This window comes from Pipistrellus kuhlii, unplaced genomic scaffold, assembly GCF_014108245.1.
Source record: "Pipistrellus kuhlii isolate mPipKuh1 unplaced genomic scaffold, mPipKuh1.p scaffold_m20_p_3, whole genome shotgun sequence".
Classification (NCBI taxonomy): Eukaryota; Metazoa; Chordata; class Mammalia; order Chiroptera; family Vespertilionidae; genus Pipistrellus; species Pipistrellus kuhlii.
This window is the reverse complement of record NW_023425529.1, coordinates 48,841,216-48,865,658: the sequence shown is the minus strand read 5'-3', so window position 1 is coordinate 48,865,658 and position 24,443 is coordinate 48,841,216. Positions and strand designations below refer to the sequence as shown.

Genomic DNA, 24,443 nt, shown 5'->3' with positions numbered 1-24,443 from the left:
ACGAACGGCGCCGCCGCCGGCCCCTCCCGCCCCGGGGCACCTCCGCGATCTGTGTTCCTTGGCTGGACCAGCCTTTCACCTTTGCCCTCACCCCGCCCCCCGTGCCCCAGTGCGCCTCGCGGGGGGGTGGCAGAAAGCCCCCTCAGCGCCGCCTGGCCTGGCCCATGGGTGCGATCTCTGTTCCCTCCCCTCTCACTATCCCATCTTTCACCATCAGCTCCTCCATCCCTGTCCCTTCCTCTGTCTCTGTCTCTGTCCTTGTCTCTGTCCCTATCCTCTTGGCTGTTTCTTCACCAGCTCCCTCCTCCTCCCAGTCTCTCTCTCCCTCTCCAGCCTGGTCTTCAGCTGTCAGCTGTTGCTATGCACGGATGCTGTGGCTGAGGTTGTGGTATGACCCAACACCTAGACAGCTAGAGAGAGGGACAAGCCAACGATAGGAACAAACAGAGAGATGGGGACAAGGCGAGAGATAGAGGCAAGCAGAGGCAGAGAGGTGCACACCCTGAGACACTGCACACACACCCAGCCATGCACACAGGGGCAGGCCACACCGCGGAGGTGAGCACACAGGCAGAGTGGAGCACATGCACGCAGAGGCCAGACGCGCTAGAGGCACACAGACACCCGGATGGACACAGCTGGTTTACACGCACGGGGGAGCAGGCACAGACAGAGACAAATGCACAGCTGCACCGAGAGACGAGCACACCCACCATGTCTTCAGAGCCTGCCCTGCTTCCTCGCCTGGCAGAGAGGCAAGCGACCAGAGGACACACAGGCAGGTGTACGCTGGCACTGCCAGCCCAGAAGACAAGCCCAGGCGCGAACAAGCAGACAGATAGAGGGATGTGACAGACACTCACACAAAAGATCAGGGAGGCTGCGAAGATGAGGCAGGCAGGCAGCCGGCCAGCCAGGGGACAGGAATCTGGGTGCCAGTGGAGCAGAGAGGAGGCAGGAGTGGCCAGGCCAGAGGCTCCGAGAATTCTGAGCCCCAGCCTCAAGCCCAGGGGTGTGGCAACAGTGGGTGGGGACCTTGGGTGCCCAGGACAGAGGCCCATCAGTCCCACCCCATCTATCCTTCTGCTACAATCTCAGGTCACCCCCTTCTCCCTCCAGCCACACACACACACACACACACACACCTCCCTTCCTCCCTTCTCGGGGTCTTTGCCTGTCCCCTTATGTCTCCATCTCTGTATCTCGTCTCTCGTTCTGTTTATATCGCCCCTGCCCCTGGTTCTGCCCGTCTCTTCCTCCTGCTAGACCCTCTCCTTGCTGTTCCTGGGGGGTAGAGATAGGATGCTGACAGGAGGGGTGTGCCTTCCAAGCCGCAGCTGGGGACCCCTCTCGCTTTGCCCAGGATCTTGAGGCGACAGGCAGAGAATCAGTGGCTCCCCGGGGGCGCCAGATGCACGGCTGGCAGAGGGAGAGAGTGAGGGGGTGGGGCTGCTGGTGGTGTGGTGGGGGAGCAGGCGGAGCGCTGGGGGAGGGAGAGGAGCTGGAGAGGAGCCGCCGGCGGAGGGTGGAGGGGGTGTGGCAGAATAGCCCCTGGGGAGGAAGGGAGAGGCAGGGCTGGGGTCCGCCCGCAGGTGCATAATTAGTGTGCTGGGGAGGGGGCTGTGCCGGGTTTCTGGATGAGCAGCGCTGCAGGAATGCATGCGCCACCTGGTGGACAGATGGGTGCGCAACCTCCCTCTCAAAGATCAAGGACGCCCCTTCTCACCAGGATTCCTCCGCCCTTGGGCCCTTTGTGGAGCCGGGCGGCAGATCTCAGAGGGGGCTTGGAGGCCCAGGTTGGAGGTGAAATCTCAGAGCTAAGAGGGAAGGGGAATGAAAGGCAGTGCTCCTCCTTTGGGAGTTGGGTAAGGGGCCTTTGCAGCCACCCTAAGCTCCTATTTCCTGTTGAGGAGTGGGACTCGGTGTAAAGCTGTGTGACCTGCAGGAGGTCCCCTTCTCGGGCCAGGAGGTGAAGTAGATGGGGGTCCCTTTGATTGTAGCTGTGCTTTCCTGTCCACAGATGGGGGTCTGTGGGTGGCCCACGGGGCCTGGCAAACTGGTTCTCCCTGCTCTCCTTCACTCTAGGACCCCCTTTCTCCTGAGTCCAGGGTTCTACTCCTGGCATCTGATTAACTGGTCTCCATGACATGTGAGATGGCAGCGCTTTAAGAACAACTCCAGGCAGGGAGCTGCGAGGGACCGCCCTGAAGGATGAGCAGTCCCCTCACAAGCCTAGTGTGCTCATGTCTCACGGCGGGACTTCTCCCTGGGGGATGCTTTGGGTAGGGGCGGGGTGGTGTCCCATAAGAGTGACAATGCAGAGAAACAGATCCTGGGGTTAGTATCCCAGAGCCAAGGGAAACAAGATCCAGGGGGGTGAAGTCACCTGCTCAAGGCCACACACAGGGAAGAAGCAGATCTCTCCTGTCAAGTCCAGTGTCACCCCCTTCTCCCGCCACTGCCCAGGTGGAGGGAAAAGGGTACTCAGACGCTCAAGCCCGCCTCCCGCGTGGCGTGGAGCAGGGCTCCCTCTGGTGGCTGAAGCCCGAAAGCACAGCCCAGCTCCCAGAATCTCACACTCATAGGTAGACACAAGTGGCTTTTTTTTTTCTTTTCTTTTCTTTTTTTTCTTTTTCTTTTTTTACAATTTTATTTATAACAATATCTGTTATTTAGTTGTAAAGGAATTCAGCAAAAATTATTAAAACGTTCCGGTCCCCAAAACGGGGCTGCCCGCTTGCCCTTCCTCGGTGTGCCCCACCTCCTCCCCAGGGGAGGGGAGTCTGGGGGACCGTCTACCAAAGTCTCCAGCCCTGGGAGCCACGTGGGGGCACTGGAGATGGGGTGCCTGTCTGGGAGGGGTACCGAGCGTGGCCGTCTCAAGGTTGCCCCTAGAATGGGGACTGGGGCATGGGATGGACGCCCCCAAGAACTAAAAACTCCATCCTTTCCTTCCTACCTTAGCCAGAGCCAAATCCTCCAGACAGGGGCTGTGAGGACTCTCCGCCCCAGAGCCAGCCCTCGGGGAGCCAGGCGGGTATCGGGGGGCTACAGGGAGAGCCCTGGCCAAGTGTCTCGACCAGGAGGGGAGGCAGCACCACCAGCTCTCCCAGTGGAGGTGCGTGTTGGTGGGAAGATGGGAGGTGGGGTCCCTTATACCTGTAAGCCAAAGGAGCCCCCAGGGCCCTCCGTGTCCCCCCCCCCCCCCCGAAGGCAGCATTGGGAGGGGGTGCTGCGGAGTGGGCAGGAGGGAGAAGAATGAAAAGAGATAATACTGTGCTCGCTCGCTCGCTCGCTCACTCACATATAAAAAGTAATTCCTTCATTTTTACATTTATACATCCCGGCGGCGGCCGGGCAGGGCTGGCTGGGCAGGAGGGGCTGGCGGAGGCGGAGGCTCTCTGGGGCAAGTCCGACGGGGCGGGCGGGGCCGGGCCTACGCCAAAGGGTCCCCTAGCTCATCCTCAGGGCCCCGGCCCAGGAGTTCTCTCTTCTCATCCGTGCTGGCCAAGGAGTGGCGGCTGCCGTGGCCGCCCATGTAGAGGGTGGCGTACACGGGGTTGGTGAAGTTGGTGGGCTGCAAGGTGACAGAGGGATCAGGTGGGGCTCAGAGGCCGGGCTCCCCGGCCTTGGCCCCCTCACCCCCCAAACACCCTCATTCACCCCCCCCATCCGCAGTCTCTCACCCCTGCCCCCGAAGCCGACTCCTCTGCCCCCCCCCCCCCCCAGCCCACCTTGTCAGGGTCCAGGGCAAAGTCTGCATCCAGGAGGCCTCCCACGTCATCAGGCTCCCCGCCTTCGTACATCTTGTAGGTGGGGTTCCCGATCTCCACGTTCATGGCCCCGTTGGTCATCCGCTGGTGCTGGAAGCCCTTGGCCCTGGGGAGAGGCAGGAGCACAGGGGCAGAGACTCTAGAGGGGCAGGGCGAGGGGTGGCCATGACTAGGATTCCCCAGACTCCCCGCAACTCACCCCCGCACTCGCCGCTTGTACCAGAACACCACGCCAGCTGCCAGGAGCAGCAGCAGCAGCAGCAGCAGCGGGATCAGGATGGAGGCCATATCTAGGGGGGAGGAGATGGGAAACGGTCCAGAAGGCACAGGAAGCAGGGTCCCCCCCACCCCCCCCAGTTCCAGGTCCCGGCAGCCATGCCTCCCCGCCCCTCTGCCACCTACGTCCAGACTGCTGCTGGCTGATCACTTGCTCTTCACACCGGGGTCCTGCCATGTGGGGCGGGCACCTGCGGACAGGAGGGCAGAGCTGAGCAGGCACGGCTCCGAGCCACGGCTGCCCGGGAGGTGGAGAAGGGCCACGGGGCCCTGATGGTCCCGCTGAGACTTGGGGAAGGGGATGATCTAGGCCTCAAGGAGGCTCAGGCCCAACTCACTGGCACTCAGGCATCATTTTGCTGTTCATGGTGCAGGAGCCGCCATTGCTGCAGTGGCCAGCGCAGGTCAGACAGCTGGGGGCCATCCGGCCGTCCGAGCAGCTGCAAGAAGAAGTGAGATGCTGGGCAGGGCTGGGAGAGGGTGTCTGAGCGGCTGGGGCAGGGCAGGGGCAGGGCAGGGCTGGGAGAGGGTGTCCAGCGGCTGGGGCAGGGGCAGGGCTGGGAGAGGGTGTCTGGGAGGCTGGGGCAGGGCAGGGCAGGGCAGGGCTGGGAGAGGGTGTCTGGGAGGCTGGGGCAGGGGCAGGGCAGGGCTGGGAGAGGGTGTCTGAGTGGCTGGGGCAGGGGCAGGGCAGGGCTGGGAGAGGGTGTCTGAGCAGCCTGGGCAGGGCAGGGCAGGGCAGGGCTGGGAGGAGCAGATGGACGCAGAGCTGGGACAGGGCAGGGTCTAGCCAGGCACTCACTTGCAGGTGACGTCCCCGCTCTGCCTGTTGACGTTGCAGGTTCCGTCGAGACAGCGGCTGCACTTATCCACCTCACACCGGGGCCCCTCGAAGTGGGCGGTGCAGCGGCACTGCCGGGAGCCGTCCGAGGTCATTTGGCATGTGCCCGAGTTCTCACAGTAGCCAGAGCAGTGCCCTGTGGGGTGGTGGGCGGACAGGAGGTGCCTGAAGCCCCACCCTCATGAGGGTCCTCCACAGTGTGCATGTGGGCGGAGCGGGACGCCCAGGCCTGGGTGATCCCCACCTCATAGGCTCCAGGGTGCCCTGACGAGGATGTCCCCGAGCACCCTGACAACAGGGCACTGCTTTTTCGAGACTAATCCTGGTGCCAGAGGGCTCACTTGCTCAGAGGAAGTGCCCTCCCAGGGGGGGAGCACAGCTACCTGGCCTGGCTGAGATCGAACGGCCTTCCTCCCCGGAACTCACGCCTGTGGCCCCACCCCGGGCTCTGAGGCCCCCAGCCCCCTCGCCCGGGGTCCCCGGGGCCCAGGGCTGGCTGACTCACGGTACTGGCAGCGGTCACCCAGGAAGCCCGGCAGGCACTGGCACCGGGGCTGGTTGCCCTGGTTGACGGTGCAGGTGCTGTTGTTGGCACAGTAGCCCGCGCACACCTGCTGGGTGCACCTGGGGCCCGTGAAGCCGGTGGGGCAGCGGCAGGTGGGCACGCCTGCGGAGAGGACGTGTGAGAGGGACTGGGGCCCGCGAGCCCCCTCCCCGGCCCCACTGCAGAGGAGCGGGCGGCGAGGCCCTGGGCGGAGGCAGACAGCAGGGGAGGGACCCCGGGCTGGGGACAGGAGGCAGCGGAGGCAGAGGAGAAGGCAGGGCTGGGGGCTGGGGGTCTGCCTGAGGCAGCAGCGGGGCTGGGGGCTGGGGGCTGCCTGAGGCGGCAGCGGGGCTGGGGGTCTGCCTGAGGCGGCAGTGGGGCGGGGGTCTGGGGTCTGGGGGCTGGGGGCTGCCTGAGGCGGCAGCGGGGCTGGGGGTCTGGGGGCTGGGGGCTGCCTGAGGCGGCAGCGGGGCTGGGGGCTGGGGGCGGGGGGCGGGGGGCTGGGGGCTGCCTGAGGCGGCAGCGGGGCGGGGGGCTGGGGGCTGGGGGCTGGGGGCTGCCTGAGGCGGCAGCGGGGCTGGGGGCTGGGGGCTGGGGGCTGCCTGAGGCGGCAGCGGGGCGGGGGCTGGGGGCTGGGGGCGGGGGGCTGCCTGAGGCGGCAGCGGGCGGGGGCGCGGGCCGAGGGCCGGGGGCGCGGAGGCGTACCGGAGGGGGAGGCGGCGCAGGTGCCCCCGTTCTGGCAGTGCTCCCAGCACTGGTCCAGCTCGCACTTGTCCCCGGTGTAGCGGGGCTGGCAGCGGCACTTGGGCTGCCGCCGGGCGTTGAGGAAGCAGCTGCCGCCGTTGAAGCACTGCAGGTTACAGGTCCCCGGCCGAGGAGCTGGGGGAGCACAGACGGAGCCAGGGAGGAGGACCTCAGGGGCTGCGGGGAGAGAGTCCGGGCGGGGCCGGGGCAGGGAGGGGCGAGCCTACCGTCGGGCGGGGGCGTCGGGGAGGGCACGGACACGCAGGTGCCGTTGTCCAGGCGCTTCCCGTTGGGGCAGGTGCAGACGGGCCCGCTGGGGCTCAGCAGGCAGAGCCACTCGCACTTCTTGCGGTCACAGGGGTTGGTCACTGCAGGCGCGGGCCGGGGAGGGAGGTGAGCCCCCTGGACCCCGCCCTCGCCCCGCCCGCCGGGAACCGAGGCCGCGGCGTGGCGACGCGGTGCCCCAGCCCCCCAACCCCCCCCCCCCCCCCGGGCCCCCCGCCCACCGTCCCCCCGGCCCCCCCGCCCGCCCACCGTCGGGCTGCTTGTGCTGGTGGTACAGGACCACGTCCGAGGCGTGGTTCAGGCCCCCCGTCAGGTTGACCAGAGGGCTGTGCCCGAACTTATGGATCTTGAAGACACGGTTATTGACGTAGGTGACACCGTAGATGTAATCCTCAAAGACGTCGATGCTGAAGGGGTGGCTCAGGCCTGGGGGGAGGGGGACGCGGAGGGGACTCAGGCCCGGGTCACACTCTCCAGGACACTGGCCCATGGTTCCCAGGCACCTCCCACCCAACATATCCCAAACCCCGTGCCCCAGCCTCTCCTGCCTCCCGCGGTGACCCCGTGCACAAGGCCCGTCACCCTAGGCTGCGGGGCCAGCACTGACATCTGCTCCTCTCCCCTCGTCTGCTAAGGTCCTGCCGCCACCTCCAGGCAGCCCCGTACTCACGGATGATGTAATGAATGGACCGACAAGCGGGCCTCGGGCCTGCGGGGCTGGTGCAGGGAAGGCCAGGCCGGGGAGGACAGCAGGCATGGGGAGGCCGTGGGCTCAGAGGAGAGGCCTGGGGTCGGGGTCGGGGGTGGGGGGCCGAGGCTGCTGTCAGACACTCACCTCGTTTGCTGTCGACAGCCACGATGGGGTCAGTGCCGTTGAGCCGGATGCTGCCGATGACCGAGAGCTTGGCATCGGCCCAGTACAGCCGCTCGTTGTGGTAATCCACAGCCAGGCCTGGGGAGACAGCGCGGTGAGGCCCCGGCTGCCCGCCGCCGGCCGGGAGACAGCAGAACGGTCTCCGTGTGGGGACCGCTCCACCCGTTCCACAGCCACCACCCACCGCTCTTTTGGAAAAGCTCTCAAGCCCCGCCAGCCCACCCGTGGGAGCTGTCCCCTCCCCAGCTGGTGTGTGACTTCGGCGCCCCCGCCCCGGCCACACCCTGCCCCCCGCTGCCGCAGCCACTGTCACCGACCTGTGGGCCACTGGATGTTGTCCTGCACCAGCGTCTCCCGCAGGGTCCCGTCCATCGCTGCCGTCTCAATCTTGGGGTGGTTCCCCCAATCTGACCAGTACATGGTGCTGGGGAGGGAGAAGGGGTGAGTACGGGCAGGACCTGAGGAGGCCGGCCAGGGGGGCCAGCAGGTTCCTGGCCTGGGCACAGGGACTTCGGGGTCTTAGGAGGGCACTCTACTGCCTCCTCCAGAGAGAATCGGGGAGCCAGGCCCCTGACCAGGTTCAGACTCTTCTTCTCAAACCACAATGAGCTGATCCGGGTCAGCAAGGCGGGCAGAGCCGCCCCCGGGGGCCGAGGAGCAGGCAGACCCTGGCTGCCCAGGACAGCAGCCACAGGGCAGCCAGGCCGGTCTGGGCAGGCCCGGTGGGAGTCCAGGCACAGGCAGCAGGGGAGGGCCAGAGTGGGGCAGGTGGGGAGGCCTGAGGCCCAGGCTGGCCTGGGCGGCAGAAGAGTGCCCTGGGGCGCTGGGACCCCACCCCATCCCAGCCCAGATGCCCCCCCAGCCCTGCCCCCCCCAGCCCTGCCCCCCCAGCCCCCCCCAGCCCTGCCCACCCCCGCAGCCCCGCCCACCCCCCAGCCCTGCCCCCCCCAGCCCTGCCCACCCCCGAAGCCCCGCCCACCCCCAGCCCTGCCCCCCAGCAGCCCTGCCCCCCCCAGCCCTGCCCACCCCCGAAGCCCCGCCCACCCCCAGCCCTGCCCACCCCCGCAGCGGGTCCACCACGATGGCGTGCGGCTCGTCGATCATGCCGGAGATGAGGGTCTTGCGGTTCTCGCCCTTCATCTGCGCCACCTCGATCACGTCGCGGCCAGAGTCCGTCCAGTACACGTTCCCGGCCACCCAGTCGATGGCGATGCCCCTGGGCATCTTGAGCCCTGAAATCTGAACGGGGGTGTGTGTGTCACAGTGCCTGGGCTCCACACGCCCCCAACCCTGGCAGCTGTTCTCTGCCAAAAACTCTTCCCCGACGGGGAGCTAACCCTGGCTTTGAGCAGATTCAACAGGTGATTATCTCACGGCCACCCTAGTGCTCCCACGTATTTGGCTGGATTAGCCGTCATCGCGCTGCTTTATTGAGGAACAAAGTGAGGCCCAAAGAGGCCAGGTAGGCTGGCCAAGATTGACACAGGGTGTGTGGGTGTGTGGGTGTGTGTGTGTGTGTGTGTGTGTACCAGGGGTTGGATGTGGCTCCAACTGCAGCCTGTGTGCCCAGTGCCCCCTCCGGGGGCTGCAGACTCACTGCCCTGCTGCCCTCGGCCGGTCTCCAACATGCCCCCTCCGTCCCTGTCTATCTGCTCAGAACCCCGCCCCGGGCTGGTGCTCACATTCAGGTGGGTGACGCCCCCGTCGATCTCTCTCCGGTGCCGGTTGGACGTGGTGGGAGGGGCCGCGGGCGGCAGGCTGCGGTAGGAGATGGTGCCCGTGTGCCAGTTGGTCCAGTAGACGCGGCCGGCCTTGACGTGCACGTCCATGGCGTCGATGCGGACGCTCTCGTCGCCCTGGAAGGCCTGCTCGTAGGCGGAGTGGGGGTGGCTGGGGAACAGGCTGCGGATCTCGTTGTCGTCGGCGATGTACAGGACCTGGTACTCGGAGCCTGGAGGGCGAGAGGCCGGGTGTGAGGTGTGGGGTGTAGGGTGTGGGGAAGGGCCGGGGCTGCCCCGCCTGGTGCCGGGAGAGGTGTGCCCGACAGGTGCTCCTCGCCCGGCCCAGCCCCGTGCACACTGAGGTCTTCGCTCCTCGTCAGCCTCTCGGCTCAGCCGGGCGCTCTGTGCCAGCCTCGGCCTCCTCCTATCCCCCCTCCTCCTCCTCCTCGAGCTTATCCAGGGGACCTGCCCTCCGCTCCCCATGGCCTCGGGCTGTCATCACCTGGCTCTCTGCCACACCTGTCCGACGTGTGCTCACGGGGGCACACGCGTGTGGGCCCATGGGCACAGGCACGGAGGGGGTAGGTGTGTGCGCATGGGAGTGCACTGGAATGTGTGGGCGTGCTCTGCAGGACCCTGCAGGTGTGTGTCTACGCACACGGGCGAGAACTTGCGTGTTCAAAAACAAAAGGTAACGTGTGAGCTGGTGGATGTGTTAATTAACTCGACAGGGGGAATCCTCTCACAAGTTGTACATGTGCTAAAGCATCACCCCGTACACATTAAACAGCTGGCAACTTTCTCACTTACGTCCCCGTGAGCTGACAAAAGGGAAGCATGGAGGGGACACGCAGGGGGGTCCGTGTGGCTGCCAGTGTGGCCATGTGTGTCTGCGCCCCTCCCCTGGACATGGTGGGTGGGAGGCCCGTGTGGGATGTGCGTGTGCAGCCCTCGGTGCGCCAGCACACACCGTGCACAGAGGCGGCACCTGCAGCTCTGGGGTTCCACGCTTGGGCAGGGGTGCACGGAGGACAGCACCCCATCTGGGGCCCACCCGGGGATATCCTGGTGCTGCAGGCCCCGCCCCCGCCGTGGCCCCGCCCCCGGCGCACCTTCCGCCTTGCAGGTGTTGTGCGTCTTCATGAAGTTGCGCGCGCAGCTGCAGAGGTGGCCGCCCTTGGTGTTGTTGCAGAGCTGGGAGCAGGTGCCAAAGCGCAGGCACTCGTTGATGTCTGGGGTGACAGGGAGGGGGTCATGGAGAAGCTGCTGCCTCTCCCCCCGCCCACCCCATCCCCGCTCCTACCCTGGCACCCCGTCCCCCCTCCTACCCTGGCATCCGGGCTGGCCCGGCACCGTGTGGAAGCCGGTGCGGCAGGCGCAGTAGGCGGCCTTCTCGGTGCGCACGCAGCGCGCCTCATCCCCGCAGAGGCTGGCGTTGGTGGCGCAGCTGGTCAGCTTGGGGTCTGCGGGGCACAGAGAGTGGGTGCTCTCCCCGGGGCCGCCCCACCCGGGCTTTGGCTGTCCGGCCCCCCGCTGCCCCGCACGCCCCCTCACCGATGCTGCAGTCCTCCTCGTCCGAGCCGTCCCCACAGTCGTCGAACATGTTGCAGCGCAGCGAGGAGGAGAGGCAGCGCTGGTTGCGGCACAGAAACTCCTTCCTGTCTTTGCAGTGGGGGGTCTGCGCCGTGGGGGGCTCTGGGGAGGGGGGAGGGAGAGGAGGCTTCAGGTCCTGGGCACTCACCACCCTGCCCCCTCCTCCCAGGAGCCGCGGGTAAAGGTGGGACCAGGCCCGGCCACTGGTCAAGCTTTCAGGAGCGGCTGGTTAGACACCATGGTCTCCACCTCCAGACCTTGGGCCTCAGGAGGCCGCCAGCGCGCTCCCGGCCACGGAACCTCCCCTTCCAGTAAGTTCATTCCCGGACACAGCTCCCCCTGGGCCAGCCCTCCTCCCCGCCCACCCCTCCCGGCCCAGCTCCTCCTTCCTGGCCCCCCAGCTCCTCCTCCCGGGCCCCCCAGCTCCTCCTCCTGGCCCCCCAGCTCCTCCTCCCAGGCCCCCCAGCTCCTCCTCCCGGCCCCCCAGCTCCTCCTCCCGGGCCCCCCAGCTCCTCCTCCTGGCCCTTGCTCACCACAGTCCTCCTCGTCCGTCCCGTCCCCGCAGTTGTCGGTGCCGTCACACTGGCGGCCGATCCACAGGCAGACGCGGTCGTTCTTGCAGCGGAAGGGCCGGTTGGGCGGGCACACAAACCGGGCTGCAGGGGACGGGGCGGTCAGCCCCGGGCGAGCGGCTGGGCCGGGCAGCCAGAGCCTCTCGGCCCCGGCTCCGCCCGCCCTCGCCCCACGGCCTCACTCACCGCACTCCTCGGGGTTCTCGTCCGAGTTGTCCCCGCAGTCGTCCTCGCCGTCGCACTTCCAGGCCAGGGGCTTGCACAGGGTGTTGTTGCACTGGAACTCGTCCAGCGGGCAGGTCCGCACTGCAGGCCGGGCAGGGGCAGAGAGCCAGCCACGCTGAGCCCAGGCGGCCGGGTGCAGGGACAGGCCCGGCCCAGGCCCGCCCTCCACCGGGCGGCCAGGCCACAGGCAGGAGGGGGCGGGGGGGCGGGCAGCTGGAGGGGACCCGGGGGTAGTTTTCTGCCAGCTGGGCAGAGCTGCCTCCTCTGCTAATTCAGGGGGAAAGCCTTTTGGGGACGAGTGTCCAGGAGGGTCCGGAGAGCCCTCTCGGGTGGTGGCGGCAGGACACAGGCCCCTCCAGGGCGAGGAGCGCTGGGCTGGGAGTCAGGGGCCGGTTCCAGCCTGTCCTCAGCCCCCAAGGCGGAGCCAGGGTGCCTGCCCTCCCGGTCGGGGTCTCACCGGCTCCACAGGCCCCTGGAGGCTGCGGAGCCCCCGCCTCATTCCCGGGGAAAGGAGCGTGAGCAGGGGCTGTTTCTCAGGGCAACCAACCGCCTTCTGGGAACGAGCGGGCGAGGCCGGGATGGACAGAGCCCGCCGTTTCTGCCGGGTTTCAGCCCCACAGGCTCCTGGGCGAGGGCGGGTGTGGGGGGCAGGGCTCACCGCCGGTGCCGCAGGCCTCCTCGTCGCTGCCGTCCATGCAGTCAGCGTCGGCATCGCAGCGCCAGCGCAGGGGGATGCAGTGCCCGCTCTTGCACTGGAACTGGTCCATGTCACAGCGGGGCGTGCAGTCCTTCTGTGGGCCGGGAGTGGGCACCCGGGTCAGACCCGGGCACCCCTGCAGCCCTGCTGACCCCCCCTCTCCCCCCCGGTTCCCCTGCCCACCTCGTCCGAGCCGTCCGCACAGTCGTGGTCCCCATCGCATTTCCAGCGCCCGGCGATGCAGCGGCCATTGGCACAGGAAAACTCACTCTCAGAGCAGGGGCGAGGGGCTGGGGAGGGACGAGACAGGCCCCGGAGGTGGGCATGGGCACCCTGCCCTCGGCAGAGTAATACCACCCGTCGCTGTGTTCCTCAAAGCCCCCGCTGACCGGCAGGACGGCCGAAACACTCAGCCAATCCCGCGCAGCGCAGCCACCGACTGTCCTCGGGGGCACTCACTCACCCCCGGGCACACACAGGAGGGCGGGCACGGGTCCCCGGCCCTGCCCTCGGACACACTGTGTGTGGGAAGGGAGGGGAGGGACGAGACCACTAGGACAAGCACCAGGGTTCAGGGAGCGGCCAGTCAAGGGTGATGGGCTGAGGCATGGCACGGGCACGGGGTGGGCTGTGGGCGGAGGCGGGGTGTGGTGGGAGCACAGCACATCGGCAACACCTACCTCTGCGACCCCGAGAGGACAGTGTGAAAATGGAGAGAAACGTGAGATGAGGTGAAATGGCACAAACTCAAATACACAGCATGGAGGGGGGTGCTCCTGACCCCCAGCCCTGGAGGCGGCTGCCCTGGCGGCGGGGGCGGGAGTGCGGGGTGGGGCGCGGGCTGGGGGGGGGACGTACTGCAGCTCTCCTCGTCCGAGTTGTCCCCGCAGTCGTTGTCGTAGTCGCACTGCCAGCGGCCGGGCACGCAGCGGTTGTTCTTGCAGCGGAACTGGTAGGGCTCACAGGTGCGCTCGTCTGGGGGGCAGGGCGGCGTCAGGGGCAGAGCCGGGCAGACCTCAGGGGCCGCCCAGGGTCCCACACGGGGCCGGGGCGGGGGGGCGGGCGTCCAGCCCGAGCCAGGTCAGCCCGGGAGGCCGTTCCGGGCAGGAGGGACCCGCGTGGGGGAGCGGCCTCCGGAGGGTGAACGGGCCTCACAGGTTCCGCACGGGCGTGAGCGGAGGAGGTGCTGGTGGCTCCAGGACCCGGAGCCCGACCGGATGTGCCGGACCGGAGAGCAGGAGCCAGGAGCCGGGGCGAGGCCGCCCGCCGGTGGCCGGTGGGCAGGCAGCCCAGCTCCCCCATCGGCGGGGGCCCTCCCCACCCGGCAGGACCCTGCCCTGGGCTTGGGGCGGGCGCTCACCGCACTCCTCCTTGGGCTCATCGGAGCCGTCGCCGCAGTCGTCCTCCCCGTCGCACTTCCAGCGGGCCGGGATGCAGCGGCCCGAGTCCTTGCAGCGGAACTCGTCCAGCCCGCAGGTCATCTGGGCTGCAGGGGGGAGCGGACTCAGGAGTGTGCTGAGGGTGGGAGGGCACTGAGGGGTCCCCGCGGCTCTGTGGGCGGGGCTCCGGGGGAGGGTCTGTGGGAGGGGCGGAGGGTCTGTGGGCGGGGGCTCCGGGGGAGGGTCTGTGGGAGGGGCGGAGGGTCTGTGGGCGGGGGCTCCGGGGGAGGGTCTGTGGGAGGGGCGGAGGGTCTGTGGGAGGGGGCTCTGGGCGGAGGCTCTGTGGGCGGGGGCTCCGGGAGTAGGGTCTGTGGGAGGGGCGGAGGGTCTGTGGGAGGGGGCGGAGGGTCTGTGGGAGGGGCGGAGGGTCTGTGGGAGGGGCGGAGGGTCTGTGGGGGGGAGGGTCTGTGGGCGGGGGGAGGGTCTGTGGGAGGGAGCGGAGGGTCTGTGGGAGGGGGCGGAGGGTCTGTGGGAGGGGGGAGGGTCTGTGGGAGGGCGGAGGGTCTGTGTGGGGGAGGGTCTGTGGGCGGGGGCTCCGGGGGGAGGGTCTGTGGGAGGGGGGAGGGTCTGTGGGAGGGGCAGAGGGTCTGTGGGAGGGGGGGAGGGTCTGTGGGGGAGAGGGTCTGTGGGAGGGGGCGAGGCTCTGTGGGGGGGGGCGAGGCTCTGTGGGGGGGAGGATCTGTGGGAGGGAGGAGGGTCTGTGGGAGGGGGCGAGGCTCTGTGGGAGGGGGCAAGGCTCTGGGGGGGGCGGAGGGTCTGTGGGAGGGGGGGAGGGTCTATGGGCGGGGGCGAGGCTCTGTGGGGGGGGCGAGGCTCTGTGGGGGGGCTCTGTGGGGGGTAGGGTCTGTGGGAGGGAGGAGGGTCTGTGGGAGGGGGCGAGGCTGGGGGGGCGGAGGGTCTGTGGGAGGGGCGGAGGGTCTGTATGGGGGAGGGTCTGTGGGAGGGGCGGAGGGTCTGTGGGAGGGTCTGGGGGAGGGGGGGAGGGTCTGTGGGAGGGGGGAGGGTCCGTGGGAGGGGGGAGGGTCCGTGGGAGGGGCGGAGGGTCTGTGGGCGGGGGCTCCGGGGGGAGGGTCTGTGGGAGGGGGGAGGGTCTGTGGGGGGCGGAGGGTCTGTGGGAGGGGCGGAAGGTCTGTGGGAGGGGGGAGGGTCTGTGGGGCGAAGGGTCTGTGGGAGGGGGCGGAGGGTCTGTGGGGGGGCGGGTCTGTGGGGGGGGAGGGTCTGTGGGAGGGGGGAGGGTCTGTGGAAGGGGGGAGGGTCTGTGGGAGGGGCGGAGGGTCTGTGGGAGGGGCGGAGGGTCTGTGGGGGGGGAGGGTCTGTGGGCGGGGGCTCCGGGGGGAGGGTCTGTGGGAATGGGCGGAGGGTCTGTGGGTGGGGGCTCCGGGGCCCCAGGCGCCGGGCCACTCACTGCAGTTGGCGGGCTCGTCGCTGCCGTCCACGCAGTCGTTGTCGCGGTCGCACACCCAGACGCGGGGGATGCAGCGCTTGGTGATGGAGCACTGGAACTGGTTGGGGGCACAGGTCACCTCGGCTGTGGGGGGACAGAATGAGGACTCGCCGGGTGCCTCCCACCACAGCTCCGACACCGCCGTCTGGCTGCCCAGCCCCCCCTCATCCTCTCCCCGCCCCCCGTCCCGCCCCCTGCCAGCACCTTCTTGGGGGGAGGGACAGTCCATCTGCCTTTGGTGCTCGGTGCTCCTGGACCTCCCATCCCTCCACCCGGCGCCGTGATTTTAGGAGCAAACCAACACCCGTACAATAGGCTGCCCTCTGTCAGCGTCCCGGAGGGCACAGGGCTGGGGGCGGCTTTCACTGTGAAGTGTGTTCCCCACCCCCTCCCTGCCAGGGGGGGCGGCAGGGAGGGGCGGCAGGGGGGGCACTCACGGCAGTCCCGCTCGTCCTCCCCGTCCCCGCAGTTGTCCTGCCCGTTGCAGCGGAAGATGCCGGGGATACAGCGGTTGGTGTTGGTGCACTTGAACTGGCTGGGCAGGCAGACGTGGATGTCTGGGGAGGGGAGAGGAGGGAGCAGGTCATTCGTGTGGACGAGGCTCGGGAGCAGGGAGTGGGCGGTGCGGGCTCAGGGCCTGGAGGTGGAGCCTGCCCTTGGAGCGCAGCACGGAACCCCCAGGCCCGGGGAGGCGCAGGGGGCGGAACCCCCAGACCCAGGGAGGCAGCACGGAACCCCCAGACCCAGGGAGGTACAGGGGGCGGAACCCCCAGACCCAGGGAGGCAGCACTGAACCCCCAGACCGAGGGAGGCGCAGTGGTGGAACCCCCAGACCCGGGAGGCAGCACTGAACCCCCAGACCGAGGGAGGCGCGGGAACGGAACCCCCAGACCCAGGGAGGCAGCACTGAACCCCCAGACCGAGGGAGGCGCGGGGGCGGAAGCCCCAGGCCCGGGAGGCGCGGGGGCGGAACCCCCAGACCCGGGAGGCGCGAGGGCGGAACCCCCAGACCCGGGAGGCGCGGGGGCGGAAGCCCCAGACCCGGGAGGCGCGGCGGCCCAGGCGCCCTCACCGCAGTTGGCCTCGTCGCTGTTGTCTTGGCAGTCGTTGTCGCCGTCGCAGATGAAGGCGGGGTTGGTGCAGATGCCGGTGGAGCACTGGAACTGTCCCGGGCGGCACTTGAACTCATCTGCGGGCAGAGGCTCCGCGTCAGGTGGGGGCTGGGGGGCTGGGGGGCTGCCCCCCCCCCCCCCGCCCCCGCCGCACTCACGGCAGTCCGGAGGCTCATCCGAGTGGTCCCCGCAGTCGTCCTCCGTGTCGCACTTCCACCAGAAGGGGATGCACTTGTCGTTCTTGCACACAAACTGGAGGGCAGCGGGGCGAGAGGGGTTGGCGGGGGTCTGGGGGACTCGGGGGGTTTCTCTGAGGGGCTGGACGGCTCACAGGAGAGGCAGGGACAGGGAATGTTGGGGGGAGGACGATGAGTGCAGGAAGGAAGGCCGGGTGAGGGGGTGTCTGTGTGGAAGGAGAGTCGGGGCGAGGGTGTGGGGGTGTCTGTGTGAGGTGACGGGTGTAAAAGTATTGCTGTGGGGAGACAAGAGGTAGGCAAGAAATGTGGGGGTGTTAGTGCGGGAAGACCAGATGCGTGAGGACATCAGAGAGGGTGCTGGGGTCGAAGGAGGGGGTGCTGGTGTGGGGCCGGGGATGGGGCGCGGCTGAGGGCCCGGGCTCACCTGGCTGGCGGTGCAGTTGGACACGCAGGTGCGCCCGTCGCTGCCCAGGTAGAAGTTGGTGGGGCAGGCGCACTTGTGGCCGCCCCCGGGGGACAGCAGGCACAGGTTGCTGCAGCCGCCGTTGTTGACCTTGCAGGGGTGGTTGGGGACTGCCGGGGGGGAACGGGGGTCAGGGCGGTGCTGGGCCCCGGGGACGGCCCCCACTCCTGGGCCCGGCCCGGGCAGAGCGAGGGCAGCGCTGGCGCTAACACCGGCTCCGCCTGGCAGCAGCTCCCGGCCTCTCCCGGGCAGAGGGAGCCAGCCAGTCCCGCTCTCCCAGGAGGAGCTGAGGCCACACTGCCTCCCCTGGGCCCTCCCTCAGCCACGGCCGCCCGCCTTCGGGTCCCTGCACCCAGGCCCGCCCTGCCTGGCTGGCCTCAGAGCCTTGGGGCTGAGAGACACAGGGCGGGACCCAGGTTGGGTTGTGCTGAGGGCAGAGAGCCGGACCCTGGCCCATCCACAGCCTCTCAAATCTCCCAGTGCTGGGGAAGGGTGGGTGCTGGAGGAGGGGTGGGTGCCGGGGGAAGGGGTGGGTGCTGGGGAAGGGGTGGGTGCTGGAGGAGGGGTGGGTGCTGGGGTAGGGGTGGGTGCTGGAGGAGGCGTGGGTGCAGGGGAAGGGGTGGGTGCTGGGGAAGGGGTGGGTGCTGGAGGATGGGTGGGTGCTGGAGGAGCGGTGGGAGCCGGGGAAGGGATAGGAGCCAGGGAAGGGGTGGGAGCCGGGGAAGGGGTGGGTGCTGGAGGAGGGGTGGGTGCTGGGGTAGGGGTGGGTGCTGGAGGAGGCGTGGGTGTAGGGGAAGGGGTGGGTGTAGGGGAAGGGGTGGGTGTAGGGGAAGGGGTGGGTGTAGGGGAAGGGGTGGGTGCTGGGGAAGGGGTGGGAGCCGGGGAAGGGGTGGGAGCCGGGGAAGGGGGGAAGGGACCCTGTGAGGGCAGGTCACACCGGGATGCGATGGCCCCTGTGCCGGTCACCCTCCTCCTCCCTCCGCGGACTCACCGTCGGGCTGGCGAAGGGCGTGGAAGACGTGCAGGTCCATGGGCCGGTGCAGCGTGCTGATGAGCAGCGTCTTGTTGGCGCCTGTGGTCTTGTGGGCTCGGTTGATGGACTTGGTCTCCCAGTCGGTCCAGTAGACGTAGTCCTCAAACAGGGTCAGCGCGAAGATGTGCGGGATGTCCTGGTTGAGCACTGCGGACGGGCAGGGGGGTGAGGCAGGCGCCCGCTCAGCCCCAGGCGGGGCGGTGGCTTCCCAAGGCCGCACGGCTAGTAAGTGGGGGCTCTGGGACCCCAACCCGGCCTGTCTGAGCCGGCTCCTGCACCCCAGCATCACATGGTCTCCTGTCAGGAAGGGGTGCCAGAGTACGCCAACCCCAGGCCCTCACACCCGCCTGCCCCAGGGTGTCATCTGGTCTAGGCCAACCCCCGGGACACCCCTGGGGGGCGAGTCCACCCTGGGCCGTGCCCTCTGAGCCCACTCTTGCCCTGAGTCCTGATCCCGACGCTGCAGCCCAGCCCCAGCCCCGTCAGGTGCGGCAGCCGCCGGCAGACTGACCCACGTGGCGGTTGGAGCCGTCCAGGCTGGCGAACTCGATGTAGTCCTCGCGCGCGTCGGCCCAGTAGATGCGCTCGGTGACGTAGTCCAGGGTCAGGCCGTTGGGCCACGTGATCTTGGTGTCCACGATGACGCTGCGGCCTGTGCCGTCCATGCCGATCCGGCCGATGAGCGAGTGGTCCCCCCAGTCCGTCCAGTACAGGTACCTGGCAGGAGGGGGTTGCTGAGCTGAGAGAGCCAGCTGCGGCGGGGAGGCGGGGCCTGGCCGCCTGCCGCCGGCCTTCGCCGGCTCCCGGCTCCCGCCCCGCCCAGCTCCCTTACCCGTTCTGCACATCCACCACCAGCGCCCGGGGCTCCCGCAGGCCGGAGCTGACCAGCACCGTCCGGTAGGCCCCGTTGAGCTTGGACACCTCGATGGTGTCCCGGCCCTTGTCGCACCAGTACAGGTTGCCGCCCACCCAGTCCACGGCCAGCCCGTCGGGGTTGCTGAGGCCGGTCCGGTGCAGCACCTTCGGGGGAGGAGAGGGAGCCTGAGTGCCCGGCGGCCCCTCAGCCTCGGCTTCCCCGCATCCACGTGGGGAGCGTGGCCGTGGGGGCCACGGGAGAGCCCGGCCTGGGGTCCGGGCGGCGAGGCGCAGGGGAGGGGTCTCTAACAGCAGGAGCCTGGGAGCACAGCACCCGGCGGACTCACTGGGGGTCAGGCAAAGAGCGAGAGGAACCTCCCAGGCCTTCCGCCGGCGCAGCGCAGGGGAGAGGCGAGGACCAGCGGTCACACAGGCCTCGCGGGAAAGGGAAGGAAATGACTGCGGCAGGTGGGTGGGTGGGAGGAGGGAGGAGGGAGGCGGCCTTGGATTAAAGAGCGCCCCCCGGGGAGGGGCCCTGTATGGCAGCCGGGCGTGGGCTCGGCCGCACCTGCACGTCGCTGCCGTTGAGGTGCATCCTCCGGATCATGCTGCCCTGGGTGGTCACGTCCGTCCAGTAGATCATCTGCTCGCGGTAGTCAAAGTCCAGGGCGACGGCGTTGTTGAGGCCCTGCGTGGGGGACGGGTCTGGCTGTAGCCGGGAGGGGGCGCTGGAGAGGCCAGAGCTCGGGGCGGGGCGGGGCGGGCGGGGCGGGGGCCAGGCGGCACCTGCTTCAGCAGCGTGTAGTTGGAGCCGTCCAGGTTGAGCTTGCGCAGGTAGTACCGGTTGGCGAAGATCAGGAATGGCTCCTCATCTGCAGACGGAGGAGCCGGGCTCAGCGCCTGGTCCGGGCGGTCCCGGGCTCCCGGTCCTCCCCTCCCCCCGCGGCGCACAGCGGCCCCGGCTCACCGGTCACGGCCTTGCAGCTGTGGGGGTCGCCGCTGCGGGGGGCGTAGCCCTCCACGCACAGACACTTGTAGCTGCCGTGGGTGTTGATGCAGAGCTGGCTGCAGGGGAAGGTGGTGCTGCACTCGTCCACGTCGGCACACGTGCGGCCGTCATCCTTCAGCCGGAAGCCGGGGCGGCAGCGGCACTGCGGGCACAGGGCGCCGTGGCTGGGGGCCGTGCAGGGGCCGGCCTCCCCCGGGGCTGACGGCCCTGTGGGGCTCCGGTCCCCTCCACTAGGAAAACCCAGACTTCCCACGGAGGCAGGTACTGAGCCAACCGTGCCAGCGATCAGGCCCTCGCCCCCCCCAAAACCACTGGAGGAGCCCCCTGACGCCAGGTGTCCCCTCCACAGGCAGAGTCCAGGCCTCATCGGTGTGGCCCTGGGCACACTGGACAGAGCTGGCCGTGCTCCTCGCTGTGCTCAGCCCCAGCTGCTCGGCTGGCTCCCCACTCCCCCAGCCCTGGGGGCCACCCACAGGCTCAGGCCGGGAGCTGCTTCTCCAGCTGCGATCGCTCCCTTGGGAGTCGGATCCAGACTCATGGACTTAAATGCCATCTCCATGGTTACACTCCCAGTTTCGCTCTCCTGTCCAGCCTCTCTCTCTCGATTTTCACCCTGGACATCGTCCACTTGACACCCACGTGCGCCCTGCCCTCTCAGCCTTTCTCACGTGGGCCACACAGCCTGCTGGCCCGACCTCCCACCCGATGCAGAGCCAGCCCTGCAGCGCTCACTGCTTGGTCACTGCTGAGTCCCCTCTGCCCAGCAGGCTGCAGGTGCCCTCCCGGATGAATGAGTGAATGAGTAAATGAATGGGGATGGAGAAAGAGTCTTCCTGAGTGAATGAATGAGTGAATGAATGGGGGTGAAGAAAGAGTCCTGAGTGAATGAATGAGTGAATGAATGGGGGTGAAGAAAGAGCCCTCCTGGAGGAATGAGTGAATGAATGGGGCTGGAGAAAGAGGCCTCCTGGGTGAATGAATGAATCAGTGAATGAATGTGGTGAATGGGGAGGAGAAAGCCCTCCTGGATGAATGGATGAGTGAATGGATGGATGGATGGGGCGGGGCACACCTTGAAGCCGATCTTGAGGTCCTCGCACTCCTGGCTGCAGCCGCTGAGCTTGCGGCTGAGACACTCATTGACGTGGCAGCCGCGCTCGTCCGAGCCGTCGCCGCAGTCGTCCTGGCCGTTGCAGAGCAGCGCCTCGGCCACGCAGCGCCCGCTGCTGCACAGGAACTGCGAGGCGGCGTAGCACTTGTGCTCTGGGGGGGCGGGCAGGTCAGTGGGGCCCGGACCGGGTGGGGGGAGGTGGGGGAGGTGGGAGCGGGAAGAGGCCAGGCCAGTGGGGCCCGGACCGGGTGGGGGCGTGGGGGGCGGGGGGAGCGGCGCGCCCACCTGGGCTGGTGCAGTGCGGGTTCATGGGCGCCTCGTCGCTCTGGTCGTGGCAGTCGTTCTCGCCGTCGCACTCCCACTGCCGGGAGCTCAGGCAGCGCCCGTTGGCGCAGCGGAACTCGTTGGGGCCGCAGGTCGGGTACTCTGGGGGCGGAGGGAGGCTGTTGGCCGGCGGCTCCTCACGGAGGACGGCCTGCTCCCCGCGGCCCGGCCCCGCGCTCACCACACTCGGGGGACTCGTCGGAGCCGTCGGCGCAGTCCCGGTCGTGGTCGCACACGAAGTGCTTGGGGATGCACTGGCGGTTCTGGCACATGAACTCGCGGTCGTCACAGGTGCTGTTGTACACTGCGGGCGCGGCACGGCCTCAGCCCCGCCCAGCGCCGCCCGCCCGCCCCCGGGCCTTCCCGCAGGACAGGCGGAGCTGGAGACACTGACCCCGCGGGACCCCGGCTGCAACCCCTCCTCTGCTGGACCTCGGTCTCCCCGGTGGCCACTGGCTGCCCACCCCGCTCCGCACGCCCCGCCCGCACACTCCGCCCCGCACGCCCCGTCCCCACCCCTCCGCACACCCCGCCCCCCCACCCCGCCCTGCACGCCCCGTCCCCACACCCCGCCCCGCCCCCACCTCTCCGCACACCCCGCCCCGCACGCCCCGCCACTCACGGCAGCCGGCCGCCACGCTCTCGTCCGCGCCGTCGGCACAGTCCTTGTCGCCGTCGCAGAGCCAGCGCTCGGGCACGCACACGTGGGTGCCGGGGCAGGAGAAGGAGTTGGGGCCACACGTCTTGCCCTCTGTGGGGGAACAGGGAGCCGCTGGGACCAGGGCGGGCGGAGCCGGGCGTGTGCGGATGGGGAGGTTGCCGGGGCCCCGCCCTCACCGCAGTGAGCCGCCTCGTCCGAGCCGTCCCCGCAGTCATCGCTGCCGTCGCACAGCCACTGCTTGGAGATGCAGCGATGGTTCTGGCACTCGAACTGGGCCTCCGAGCAGAACTTGTCTGGAGAGCCAAAAGCCGCAGTTAGCGGGGACGGGGGGAGGGGAGGCCCACGGCACCCTCTGTGGGGCTCTGCGGGAGCCGGAGAGGGGACCCCTCTCTTCAGGGTCCTAAGGGGGGTCTGGGTGAAGGCCCCAGGCGCCTCCTCCCCGGGCATTTCTGGAGGGAGCCGAGAGCAGGGCCCGGACTGGATCTTAGCGGCTGTGGGGGTCCTGGCCCCGCAGGCGCTCCGGCTCCCGGCCTGGGGGACGGGCTCCCGGCCTGGGGGACGGGCTCCCGGCCTGGGGGACGGGCTCCCGGCGTGGGGGACGGGCTCCCGGCCTGGGGGACGGGCTGCGGTCACTCACTGCAGTGGCTCTCGTCCTCCCCGTGTTCACAGTCGTCCTCCTTGTCGCACGTCCAGCTCATGGGGATGCAGCGCCCGCTGGGGCAGGCGAAGTAGTTCAGGGGGCACCTGGGGCGCTTCACACCTGGGGGGAGAGGGCGTGAGGTCCTGCTCTCCGCAGCCCGCCCGCCTCCCGCCCGCCGCCCGCGCCGGACCTGGGCAGTCCCGCTCGTCGCTGTAGTCCCCGCAGTCGTTGGCGCCGTCGCACACCCAGCTGGGCGCGTAGCAGAGGGAGGTGTGCTCGCAGGGCTGGAAGCGCACGCCCTTCACGCCCAGGCGGAAGTAGCTGCTGCAGTCGGTGGCGCCTGGTGGGGGCGGGGAGGGTGACACCGGTTCCTCCAAACACCCCCCAGGCAGCGGCAGTGTGTTTTGGAAATGGGTGTCCCTGAGGTGGGGTGCTGCCCACACCTTCCTCTCACTGCCCTCCCTGAATCCCAGGGAGCTCGGGCCTGGAGGCAGGGAGCAGGCAGAGAGGCTGAGGCCGCCTGTGGGCCAGAGGGCATGCAGAGAGGAGCACAGGGGGATGGGGGGCACGGGGGGATGGAGGGCACGGGAGGATGGGGGGCACGGGGGGATGGGGGGCACGGGGGGATGGGGGAGCACGGGAGGATGGGGGGCACGGGGGGATGGGGGGCACGGGGGGATGGGGGAGCACGGGAGGATGGGGGGCACGGGGGGTGGGGGGCACGGGAGGATGGGGGGGCACGGGAGGATGGGGGGCACGGGGGGCACGGGAGGATGGGGGGGGCACGGGAGGATGGGGGGGCACGGGAGGATGGGGGGCACGGGAGGATGGGGGAGCACGGGAGGATGCGGGGAGGACGGGGGGGGCATGGGAGGATGGGGAGCTCGGGAGGATGGGGGGGCTCGGGAGGATGGGGGGCAACGGGGGGATGGGGGGCACGGGGGATGGGGGCACGGGGGGATGGGGGGGCACGGGGGGATGGGGGGGCACGGGGGGATGGGGGAGCTCGGGGGGATGGGGGGGCACGGGGGGATGGGGGGCACGGGGGGATGGGGGAGCTCGGGGGGATGGGGGAGCTCGGGGGATGGGGGGGGCACGGGGGATGGGAGGGGCTCGGGGGGATGGGGGAAGCTGGGGGGGTGGGGGCTCGGGGGGTGGGGGGCACTGGGGGATGGGGGATGGGGGCTGCGTGGGATGGAGGAAGCTGGGGAGGGTGGGGGGCTCGGGGGGATGGGGGGCACGGGGTATGGGGGGGCACGGCGGGGGTGGGGGGGCGCGGCGGGGGTGGGGGCCACGGGGGGTGGGGGGCCACTGGGGGGTGGGGGAGCACTGGGGGATGGGGGAGCACTGGGGGGATGGGGGAGCACGGGGGGATGGGGGCACGGGGGGATGGGGGGTACGGGGGGATGGGGGGGATGGGTGGACTCAGCAGAGCCCGGCCGGCCCTGGAAGGGCACCACTCACTGCAGTTCATCTCGTCGGAGGCGTCGTCACAGTCCACGAACTGGTTGCAGCGGCTGGAGTTCCCGATGCAGGTGCCGTCCCGGCAGCGGAACTCGCCGGCTCCGCAGGCCGTCTCTGCAACAGGGGCAGCGGTGCCATCAGGCAGGGCCTCCCCGGGGCCGGACGGCGCAGGCCGGAGCCTGGTCACAGAGCGCCCTGAACCAGACCCTGGGGCTGGGCCCGGAGCTCGGCACGTGGGGAGGCAGAGGCGGGGTCCGAGCGGGCACAGGACCACTCACTGTTGCAGGGGATCTCGTCGGAGCCGTCCCCGCAGTCGTCCGCCCCGTTGCACCACAGCAGGTTGGACACGCAGCGCCCGTTGTTGCACTGGCGGAAGGTCTTCTTGCAGCGGCGGGAGTCTGCGGGGAGGGCAGCGGTCAGCGCAGCCCGGCGGAGGGGCCGCCTCTGCGCCCGCACTCGGTCCCTCAACCAACAGCAGCCCCGCCATGGGCCCGCCCCGCACAGGCTCGGGCGGTTCTGCAAGACGCCTCCTGGGCCCGGGCTGTGGCT

General features: G+C 69.5%; 1 protein-coding gene across 3 annotated transcripts in view; it reads right to left on the bottom strand.

Annotated features, from left to right (window-relative positions):
- Window positions 1–2,587: 2,587 nt before the first annotated feature.
- The window catches only part of LRP1 (LDL receptor related protein 1), an 84,797-nt gene continuing 62,941 nt past the window's right edge, over window positions 2,588–24,443 (bottom strand). For 2 of the 3 annotated variants that reach the window (XM_036455939.2, XM_045588154.1), the window contains 43 exons: window positions 24,173–24,292; window positions 23,895–24,008; window positions 22,621–22,770; window positions 22,428–22,550; window positions 21,967–22,083; window positions 21,752–21,880; window positions 21,311–21,433; window positions 21,091–21,231; window positions 20,767–20,957; window positions 19,653–19,836; window positions 19,472–19,557; window positions 19,254–19,373; window positions 18,663–18,850; window positions 18,342–18,547; window positions 17,789–17,977; window positions 16,759–16,907; window positions 16,296–16,389; window positions 16,098–16,214; window positions 15,463–15,582; window positions 14,987–15,109; window positions 13,503–13,628; window positions 13,001–13,117; window positions 12,326–12,432; window positions 12,104–12,236; window positions 11,407–11,526; window positions 11,182–11,304; window positions 10,610–10,750; window positions 10,384–10,518; window positions 10,168–10,287; window positions 9,017–9,285; window positions 8,395–8,573; window positions 7,652–7,758; window positions 7,296–7,412; window positions 6,710–6,886; window positions 6,403–6,543; window positions 6,137–6,310; window positions 5,393–5,554; window positions 4,849–5,023; window positions 4,388–4,489; window positions 4,176–4,240; window positions 3,973–4,063; window positions 3,735–3,879; window positions 2,588–3,577 (listed from right to left, as the gene is read on the bottom strand). In XM_036455939.2, the coding sequence (XP_036311832.1) occupies window positions 3,437–3,577; window positions 3,735–3,879; window positions 3,973–4,063; window positions 4,176–4,240; window positions 4,388–4,489; window positions 4,849–5,023; window positions 5,393–5,554; window positions 6,137–6,310; window positions 6,403–6,543; window positions 6,710–6,886; window positions 7,296–7,412; window positions 7,652–7,758; window positions 8,395–8,573; window positions 9,017–9,285; window positions 10,168–10,287; window positions 10,384–10,518; window positions 10,610–10,750; window positions 11,182–11,304; window positions 11,407–11,526; window positions 12,104–12,236; window positions 12,326–12,432; window positions 13,001–13,117; window positions 13,503–13,628; window positions 14,987–15,109; window positions 15,463–15,582; window positions 16,098–16,214; window positions 16,296–16,389; window positions 16,759–16,907; window positions 17,789–17,977; window positions 18,342–18,547; window positions 18,663–18,850; window positions 19,254–19,373; window positions 19,472–19,557; window positions 19,653–19,836; window positions 20,767–20,957; window positions 21,091–21,231; window positions 21,311–21,433; window positions 21,752–21,880; window positions 21,967–22,083; window positions 22,428–22,550; window positions 22,621–22,770; window positions 23,895–24,008; window positions 24,173–24,292 (5,951 nt within the window). In that variant the 3' untranslated portion in view covers window positions 2,588–3,436. The remainder of the gene's footprint in view (window positions 3,578–3,734; window positions 3,880–3,972; window positions 4,064–4,175; window positions 4,241–4,387; window positions 4,490–4,848; window positions 5,024–5,392; window positions 5,555–6,136; window positions 6,311–6,402; window positions 6,544–6,709; window positions 6,887–7,295; window positions 7,413–7,651; window positions 7,759–8,394; window positions 8,574–9,016; window positions 9,286–10,167; window positions 10,288–10,383; window positions 10,519–10,609; window positions 10,751–11,181; window positions 11,305–11,406; window positions 11,527–12,103; window positions 12,237–12,325; window positions 12,433–13,000; window positions 13,118–13,502; window positions 13,629–14,986; window positions 15,110–15,462; window positions 15,583–16,097; window positions 16,215–16,295; window positions 16,390–16,758; window positions 16,908–17,788; window positions 17,978–18,341; window positions 18,548–18,662; window positions 18,851–19,253; window positions 19,374–19,471; window positions 19,558–19,652; window positions 19,837–20,766; window positions 20,958–21,090; window positions 21,232–21,310; window positions 21,434–21,751; window positions 21,881–21,966; window positions 22,084–22,427; window positions 22,551–22,620; window positions 22,771–23,894; window positions 24,009–24,172; window positions 24,293–24,443) is intronic. The other variant, XM_036455941.2, reaches the window with a different exon arrangement.